The 9,171-nt window shown below is 44.5% G+C and overlaps 2 protein-coding genes across 3 annotated transcripts; both read left to right on the top strand.

Moving 5' to 3' along the window:
• Window positions 1-435: 435 nt before the first annotated feature.
• On the top strand, window positions 436-3,440 carry cbx8a (chromobox homolog 8a (Pc class homolog, Drosophila)). 2 transcript variants are annotated; one of them, XM_028411671.1, is made up of 5 exons: window positions 436-659; window positions 831-874; window positions 1,284-1,349; window positions 1,708-1,774; window positions 2,131-3,440. In XM_028411671.1, exons 1-5 carry the CDS (start codon window positions 555-557, stop codon window positions 2,953-2,955), a joined length of 1,107 nt encoding a protein of 368 aa, XP_028267472.1. In that variant the 5' UTR covers window positions 436-554; the 3' UTR covers window positions 2,956-3,440. The 2 variants fall into 2 exon arrangements, with proteins under 2 accessions (XP_028267472.1, XP_028267473.1); XM_028411672.1 differs by having other exon boundaries at window positions 503-709.
• A 1,990-nt stretch (window positions 3,441-5,430) lies between these two features.
• LOC114440255 (meteorin-like protein) lies at window positions 5,431-8,802 on the top strand. Its single transcript, XM_028412588.1, has 4 exons — window positions 5,431-5,513; window positions 5,820-6,238; window positions 7,988-8,047; window positions 8,140-8,802. Exons 1-4 carry the CDS (start codon window positions 5,431-5,433, stop codon window positions 8,466-8,468), a joined length of 891 nt encoding a protein of 296 aa, XP_028268389.1. The 3' UTR covers window positions 8,469-8,802.
• The last annotated feature ends 369 nt before the right edge of the window (window positions 8,803-9,171 follow it).

Genomic DNA, 9,171 nt, shown 5'->3' with positions numbered 1-9,171 from the left:
CCGACGGGGCTACAGAGCAATTAAACTGTGTGTGTGTGTGGATTACTGCAGGCCAGCGGCGCGCATGACGCATCATCAAAAAAGGTACATTCAATGCGCATTAAATTCATGTATATGTATTAATAAATTATATTGATTATACTGAATTGTTTATGTTAAATCATATTTTACATAAGTTTCATAGTGGCTGTAATGGGGCTGTTTCTAAGATTGGCTCGGTTATTACACAAACATCTCCTGAAATCGTTGATTTAATTTCATAATTTTGTTAATTTAAATTTTTTTTTTGATTGCAGTGTGGATTCTTTGAGCCCACCCAGGACCGCGGGGGTCAGTGGACTCGCTCTGGGGAGCCTCTGAATTTGCTCGCTCCCCTGTGCCAGACATTCCTGTACAGAAGCCAGAGCAGCGGGACTCCGCCCCTTCACTCAGAAACCCGGAGCACGTAGCAACAAACTGAGCCAATGTGCTCCGCCACGATCCGTCCTACCGAGCGCGGTGCCTGGCAACAGAAAAAGACGTGATGACGTCCTCTCCAGATTGCGTATTATGGGATGTGCGGAATTAAACAACCCGAAGAGGACGAGGGAAGCCAAAAAATAATAAAAGAAACAGAAATAAACGAGGTGCATGGTGAATCATGGAGCTCTCGGCTATTGGTGAGAGCGTCTTTGCAGCCGAGTCCATCATTAAACGGCGAATCAGACGGGTATTCGCTGCTTTTTCACCCGCAGGCTGTGCCTCTACACCTATTACGCAAACATGTGTCCGTGCCCGGGCCGACAGGCTGGTCTTTGATAACCTAACTCTATTACGGATCTGTTTTGCAGGGTCGCTGGGAATATCTCGTGAAATGGAAGGGCTGGTCTCAGAAGTGAGTATAATATCCGAGGCTGTGAAGGACAGCGCTCCATCCTGGCCGCTCCTTACAACTGCACCGCCACACGGGCTGTCGTTACTCAGCCTGTGGATGTTTTTGAATCCATTTCTCGTGCTGTTTGTAGCGTGCTGTGTGTTCGCTGGCGTGTGTGCAGCCGTCAGGTGTTGAAAATGTTCATGAGCTTGATTGCGCGGAGCTGTTTTTTTTAAGTCCTTATACTAGCTTTAGCAATGGCTGGGTTCACCATGCGTCACTGTCCGCTACGTAGTCTGTAATTGCAGCGCACGCAGCAAGATTGCTTTTGATAAAAGTATGAAACCCACGCGTGTGCGACGTTTGCCACGCGATCTAATGAATGTAACGTGCGCCAAACATCTGTCTTTGTGGGTTTGTTGTGACACAGGTACAGCACATGGGAGCCGGAGGAAAACATTCTGGACGCACGTCTGTTCGCTGCCTTCGAGGAGAGGTGAGGGTTTGACAGCGAGACAGTATAGTAGGCCTCATGTGCAGAGATGGCAGCGCGCACTCTGCATCACCACATGTCCTTTAAAATAACTCCATTAAACTAAATTACAGCCTTTAAAACGTGTTGTGCTGAAAGTCAGGAAGAGACATGTGCGTGTGGTGAGGTGGTTTCCCCCCTCAGCACTTTCATCAGGTTATTTGTTTTATTCGTCCTTATTATTTGTTTTTAATTCCACCAGAAAAAAAAATGTGTTCATTTAGCTTCATTGTCAAACGTTGGGTCTCAAACTACAAGCTTTCATTTAATGTAAACTTTTTTTGAGCGTTTTAATTTGTATATTTTATTTTGTATTTATCAGGGAGCGCGAAAGGGAGAAGTTCGGCCCGAAAAAGAGGGGACCCAAACCCGAGACCTTTCTCCTGAAGGTCGGTTTCTTGCTTTTTCTGAGGAGTGCGATAAATGCTGCAGAGAAGATGAATCATTTAAATGATTTGGTCATTTTTAAACTTTTATTTTGTGGCTCAGATTAGATCAAATGTGTCATTCACACGTGATTTACACGAGGTTATGTTGGGCAAGGCTTGTACATTTCAGGATAATAAAGGATTACATATTTTATATATGTTCTATTTTATATCCTTGCATTCCTTTAAACCAGAGTCATTTTAGGGCCTTGACGTGCAGCTAAACAGATCATCATGATTGCTTCTCTTCCTCAGAGGACTTAAAATGTTCATCTCATGAAACCTCCATTCATAAATGTTATTTGCTCTGTTCTCAGGCCAAAGCCAAGGAGAAGACCTATGAATTTAGAAGAGAGGCTTCCAGAGGTATCCAGGTTTCCTATCCCGTCCCGGAGCATGTCATAACGCCGAGGGCCCGGGAAGGTTTACGCGCCGTGGTCCCCACAATCTTTCCACCAAGTACGGTCAACAGAGGGGAAAGTGTCCACATCCGACCACCGGAACCCGAGAGGAGGCCAAGGCCGACCCCACCAAGTGCCCTGAACGCCCCTGAATCCCTGCGGTTCCCCAAAAAGAGAGGACGCAAACCAAAGCTGCTTCTGCGTTATGACAAAGAAGATGGGAGCAGCTCAGCTGAGCCGCCGGACACCAAACGGAGCAGGTTACACGAGGAGCCCGTGTCCCACTGCCTGTCCAAAATGTCCCGACGCCTGCATCATTACCACCATCATCACCACCATCACCATCATCATCATCACGGAGAGACCTCTGAACACAGCCTGCTACAGCTGACCAAGAGGTTCCAGGAGGAGACCACGATAACACCCAGATCCAGCAGCGAGCAGAGACCCACGGGAGGAGCTGGCCTGTCCTACACCTGCGCCTTTAGTTCAAATCGAAGTGATCCGGGGGGGCACAGGACTAAATGTTTGAAGGTGTCGTCCATTCCCCAGCTGAAGCACTCTGCGGGGCAGCAGGGCCGAGAGGTGAAGGAGTCTGCCGCCATGTCCTCACAGTCCTCATCCTGGACTCCCTGTTTGACCATGGACTCCGTGACCGTGACAGATGTCACCATTAACTTCCTGACAGTCACCATCAAGGAGAGCAGCACAGACAAAGGCTTTTTCAGAGATAAACGATGAGCGCTGCATGTAGTTCAGAGGTAAACAATTGTTTAACTACAGGCCAACTGTCATTCTATATTTTTTCTATATTTCAAACCTGTACACACATATTTAATACGCTGCTGAGAACAGTAAAACTAAGTGACACGGTAGGTTTAACGAGTAGTATTATTGCTGTTTTTGCACTTTGTGCCATTGCTGCTTTTTGACTATTTCTAACATCAAGTAAACACCATATTTTAACCCTGTCTTCGTGGGAGTGTCGCGACATGGTGGTCATTCATTTCAAACACTGAGTGGAATTCTAAATAAGTGCGGACTCTTTGACCTCTTGCAGCCTGACTTTCATTTTTGGTTTAATCACGGTGTAACGCAAAATCTATACGTGCATCCTTTCTTCATTGCTTTAGTTACTTAAAATAAAAAATAATTATATTTTTATTTGCCCACAAATTATTGTGAATGTTTTTAGAAAGAGTGGTAATAAACCAAAAATATATTTACCTGCTTTTACAGTGATTTTTTTTTTGGACTTTAACTGTTCTTCAACATGAAAAGGTTTGGTACGCGTTTCTATTTTATATCATAAATATTCAATATTTGTTTTTAAATACACTTATTATTTGATTAAGAGAGGCCGTGTCTCTCTGTGGTCAAGTGGTTCCTTCAGTCAGATAAAAACGCTTTTATTATAATTACAATTTATTTTATTTAGAGTGTGTGTGTGTGTGTGTGTGTGTGTAGCACAGCATATTTGTTACCAAAAAATATAAAGTGTAAAATGTTTGGGTGACCCAGTCGATTCAGCTCCAAACTGTCAAATAAGGCCTGACCTCAAGTTCCTAGAATTCGTTAGCTTTTCATTTAGTTTATTAATTTGGATTATTGCAATAAATTTCATGAGAATAAGAAGTGATCAGTGGAGCTATTATGAATCTTATTACAAATTAAAATCTATACAAGCATCTGTTCTTCCTTACTCTGAACGCTTTCTGACTCCAAAGGTCGAGTTAGGCCTTAAAGATGACAGGCGGGTTAGTTTTTTCCACAGTGCAGTAACACTGGATTATTTAATGTCTCTCTGTAACATGTAACTGATATAAACTATAGTTTGGCTGTATGTTCTGCAGCAGAGCAGCTGGCCCCTGATGACCGCGCCTAAAATCAAAAGAGCCATGCTCTCCGATTTTATTCTCTGATGCTTCTAAATGCGGTCCTTGGTCTGATCATGGTTTTTGTTGGTTATCATTAACAGTTTTGTTCATTAGGCCAAGAGTAGACAAATGAAGGCTCTGACACATGCTTACATGTGACTCACTCTATCTGGTCATCCGGATCAAGAACACCTACGGCCACACTCACTTTAATTTGTTTAATTAAAGCTACAGGTTTTTACAAAGATAGGACATGTGTTGGAAGCGAAATTTTCCTCAAAATATGTACTTAAAGGAAAAATAAGAATAATTCAAATAATTCATTCGATCGTTAATTAATTGCCAATAATCATACTGATAATAATCACCCCCAACTTCATCCAAATGTGCTACTGAGAGCAGGAAACGCTTCTTCTGACTAAATTCTGCGTATGAGTGCAAAGACATCCCAAACCTGGAGGCGCTGGTCTGCTCTGCCCTCTGGGCCTCCGTCATTAAGTTAAGTTGAGAGAAGCAGCCAGCAGCCCTCACAGTGGCCTGCACGGTTCACAGAGTTTACCTCCACAAGATGTCGCCACCAGCAAGACCTTGAAAAGGTGCCAGGTGCCCCCCCCCCTCTCGCATTTCGCACCCTGCAGGTTGAAATTGAATAAACTGCTCCTCCTTAGCGGATTAATCATTGATGAAAGCTGGTTCCACTTATTAACATTATTAAAGGTCGTTGAGTTACAGCCCGATCCCGCTGTTGGATTTCTTCGAGGCATTTAAAAAAAAAAAGCTACATTTTATTTTCCAGATGTGAAGAGTGCAGCTGTGTGCTGCATCATTCCGCCACTAGATGGCCCTAGTACAAAAACACACAGCCTGCTGTTTAAATTATTTATTTACTTAAGCTCAGCTAATAAATGGATCCGATATTATACTCTTAACACGACAACAACTGGAGTGAAAGAAAACCACTTGCTGAGAGCGTGGAGGAGTGAAGTGTGAGTGAAGCACTGCGCAGAGAGGAGCGCTGACGTTAACAGATGGCTGAAGGCTTTCTGATGGTCTTTAAAGAGAGCAAAGACAAAAGAACTGCAGAGGCCAGCAGTCCCCCAACTGGACCAGTCCTAATTAGAGACTGAGTGAGAAGACGACAGTGCGTTAAACTGTGTGTGTGTGTCTGGGAGGGGAGAGAGAGAGACAGAGAGAGAGAGAGAGACAGAGGGAGAGAGACAGAGAGAGAGAGTCTTCATGAAGCGCGTCAGTTCAGAGGCTGCAGCAGCACTCCCTCAGATCAACTCTCCAGCCATGCACCTCCATCATCGTTTGGGATGTTTTACTTTTTGTGGGTGAGATGTGGCCACATGTGATCATTTTGATGTGTTTGGCTCTTCAGTTATGTCACTGTGCAGCTGATCTCTGCAACTGGACTGGAGGGTAAGACGCCTTTTTTTAGGATTGCAGTGTAGATAACTGAGCAACATTTTGAAGGGCACAATGTCTCCTAAGCTGGTGTCTCATAGACATAAATGTTTATTAGGATAATACTTTAAAGTACAATTTCAGATGCAATATTGTTTCATTCATCCATTGATAACCTGGATTTAATGTCTCAACACATTTATAATGCCTAACTGCAGACCTGCTTTTTTATAAAGTTATAAATCCACCAGCAGTTATTGCCTTTTGATTTGAGTTTTGCAGAATGCGATCATAAGGGCTCATTTAAATGTTTCCATCCAGCGGTTTTGCAGCTGGCCTGAACTCCAGGATCGTTCTCCAGGTTCGGCTACGCTGCACAGAGGGCTCTGTGAGGTGGGTCTACCCGGGTCAGGCTCTCAGGGTGGTCTTGGAGCCCAACGTGTCCTCCGCATCCCGGGGATCTACTATCTGCATCAAACCGTTTCCCTCCGCCTTTGGAGCGAGCGTCTTCATCGAACGCGCAGGAATCCTGGAGCTGCTGGTGACGGACGCGTCGAGCGGGCGGACCGAGCAGCAGGTGTTCTGTTTCCGGGCAGATGGTCCACATAGGCCCGCTATCTACCTCCAGGCTAGCCCGCAGAGTGACGGACCCTGGAGCAGACACACGGTGGGCTTTAGATACGAGCTGCTGGGCAACAGGAGTGATGCTGCGCCCAGCCTGGGCCACAGCGTGCTGAAAAGTGAGCACCTCTTCATTTCTTTGATTTTACATTTACTCAGTATAGTCTGTGGGGAAAAAAAGAAACTTGGCCAACTAGTAAATTTATGTAAAACACACGTGTATTAGTCCTGCATTTAATTTCACTGTAGCCAGAATATAAACTATGAAAATTGTGAAAATGTCTCATAAGACTGAAAACGGCAGTGGGAAATTGTGAATGGGTCTAATTTTTTTGTTTAGTTTTGTTTTAGCTATATAAAGTAGAATAAAAAAGAAAGCTACAATATAGGGTGACTGGTTTAGCAACCATTAAATAACAAAACCTTGATAACATGTGGGGCTCCGTTCGAATGCTTCTGTTTGGCTTTACGCACACAGCCTGTGTAACTGGAAACTGAAAGGTAACATTTCTTCTTAAATGCAGAACAACCAGACTATTCTGTCAACGCATGATTATGGCGGCAATATGATCTGTGGAGTCAACGCGTCACCACAGACTTTAAGCACGAAGTTCACGTGATGAAGTTGAAAGAGCTCAGGGCATCTAGAAATCCGTCTCTTCACTCCTTCCTCATAACTTGTTGGGGTCAGGCAGTCTAAATTATACTCTTACCCGGGGTTTGATTTGAGTCTGTCGGACCTTTTCTCGGTTCTTCTCTTTTGTGCGCACCTTTGCGCACGGCCCGTCCAGCGTCGTGTAAAATGGAGGAGAAGCACATGGCGGATCCAGCAGGTACACAGGCCTACATACAGGTTAGATCATGCCCGGATGCCACTGGAAGACGCTATAGGACTTATTATTGTTGTTGGACTGATTGAAAATTGGAACTTACATTGATTCAGTAGCTCTTGTAATGTAAGCTCTCTTCATTTAATATTTAGGACCGCAATGCATGGAGGTCCTAGACCAGTAGAACAGTTCGTATGAGATCATAGCTGCTTTTCGCCTCTAAAACAAGTGTTTTATTTCTATTTATTTATTTATTCATTTATTTTCTAGAATATAAACCAATATTAAATAAATCCTATAGAGAGTCTCATTGAGAATATCATTGTAATATCAAAGCTTTGTGTTGCCAAACAGCTGATTCATAGATATGTGTGAGAGTCTGCTGGCCACTTATAAAAATAGTAGTTATTTAATTAGGGAGTCCTGGACCATGCAGCTGCTGGTCAGTCTTGTGTTTTGTCTGGTTTCCATCAGGGGACAAAGCAGAGAGGACGGAGCAGACTGCAGAGAGGCTGCAGGGCACCAGGCCAAGGGGCTTGAATTGAGTCTGCAAATACTCTGCAGATTCCACAAATGCCTTATCATTGTGCATGTCTGTTTATTAGCATTCATCCCTGTGTGTGGGCCAGTCCCAGCGTGGTGATGTCACTCTGAGTCCATAATAATAGACAGCCTCTGGTTTCTGTATTACCCAAGAGTTTGACTCCTGCCGTCCCCTGATCGGCACGGGGGTCATTCAATTAGGTAAATACAATGAGAGTCAAACACAGGGTCAGACTATTGCAGGGTTTTTGATCTCGGGGTGGGCAAAGCACCAATACAGGAGCAGCATTCCTTCATCTCCATGGTCTCTGCAGTCTTGAGATGAATGCAGCTGGTATGTGGGGCAGATTGTGTGTCACTAATGTGGTGGGGCGGCAGAGTGGCGTCTATCAATCATTGTCACAGCACTGTGGATGATTGACAGAGAAAAGTGGGTCAGGTGAGAGAAACCATTATTTGCCGTTATGATGTATACATTTCTCTTTCCCTCCACAGCTTCATGTCGACCCTGCAACGACACAGAACTCCTCATGGCTGTCTGCAACAGTGACTTTGGTGGGTACGAAGCCTGCAGCAGATTCTTTCTCTACAGCTCATTGCTGATCTTTAAACACATATGGTTCTCCTTTTTTTTTTGGTCCTTTCAGTGGTCCGAGGCCACATTAAAAACGTCTCCCACAACTTCAAACATCAGACATCACTGGTGGAGGTGTCAGCGGTGAGGGTGTACTGGCAGCGCAGTGGAGTGTTTGAGCAGCGAATGGATCCGTCCCTGTTGTTTCCGTCTTGGCGTGGACACATTCACACACTCCTGCAGTGCCATGTGAAGCCCGGGAACGGAGAGTTTCTCTTCACAGGGTCAGAACACTTTGGGGAAGCTTGGTTAGGGTGTGCTCCGCGATTCAAAGACTTCCTGTCTGTCTACTACAATGCCCGGGCGACACATCAGAATTCCTGTGACTTCCCTTTGGACTGAGGGTGTGGCTTGTTTCAGCAGCCTATGTCCAAAGTAATCCCTGCTCTCGAGGTAGTCGTGTCACCAGTTTGGATAGACCTACTGAAATGCTGCTGAAAAAGAAGTGTAGCTTCTTGTTTTTCTGTTGAAATGTAAAGAACAGGCCTGAGTTCAGGCTCTGGCTCTGAACCAAACTGGCCCTCAAACTGCTTTGGTAGAAAAGGGTTAAGAGAGGGCCAGCCTTTGTCCCTCTCTCATCACTGCCCTCAGTCCTGGGAGACTAAAGAGGGGTTGGGTTGCTGCACTCTCTTTGTGCCTCTCCCCACATCAACTGTTGTTCACTTCGCTGGCTCTGTGTGACAATTGCCCTTTGAACTGAGGTGGGAGGACAGACTGAGGGACGGCCATTTGTCACTGCCATTTTGTCATGTAAAGGTTGTCAGTGTATGCTAGTAAAAGTCATCTTCTGTATTTATGCTGTAGTTTTAACTTCTTTATTTTATTTCTGTCTGCTGCAGTATACACAACGTTCCTCATTGTTCAGCTGGGGCTTGTGGCAAAAACATGTCTTGGTTGGGCAAATAAATCATGTACAAAACAGGTCTACATTATCTCATCCCAACTCAGTATAGTCCTATTTTTACCCTTCCAAGTAACATTTAAACCACATTGTGTCCACTTCTCATTTGTGATGTTTTAAGGTTTAATATGTGGACATTTGTTT

This window comes from Parambassis ranga, chromosome 8 (assembly GCF_900634625.1).
Source record: "Parambassis ranga chromosome 8, fParRan2.1, whole genome shotgun sequence".
Classification (NCBI taxonomy): domain Eukaryota; kingdom Metazoa; phylum Chordata; class Actinopteri; family Ambassidae; genus Parambassis; species Parambassis ranga.
The sequence above is the reverse complement of the archived record's forward strand: the minus strand, read 5'-3'. Positions and strand labels throughout refer to the sequence as shown.

Bases quoted from the DNA above. Each gene is read 5' to 3' on its own strand.
- cbx8a (XM_028411671.1), top strand. From the start codon at position 555: ATGTGCGGAATTAAACAACCCGAAGAGGACGAGGGAAGCCAAAAAATA. The intron at 660-830 runs GTGAGAGCGTCT...TCTGTTTTGCAG, and splicing joins CATGGAGCTCTCGGCTATTG to GGTCGCTGGGAATATCTCGT. The intron at 875-1,283 runs GTGAGTATAATA...GTTGTGACACAG, and splicing joins TGGAAGGGCTGGTCTCAGAA to GTACAGCACATGGGAGCCGG.
- LOC114440255 (XM_028412588.1), top strand. From the start codon at position 5,431: ATGTGGCCACATGTGATCATTTTGATGTGTTTGGCTCTTCAGTTATGT. The intron at 5,514-5,819 runs GTAAGACGCCTT...GTTTCCATCCAG, and splicing joins CTCTGCAACTGGACTGGAGG to CGGTTTTGCAGCTGGCCTGA. The intron at 6,239-7,987 runs GTGAGCACCTCT...TTCCCTCCACAG, and splicing joins GGGCCACAGCGTGCTGAAAA to CTTCATGTCGACCCTGCAAC.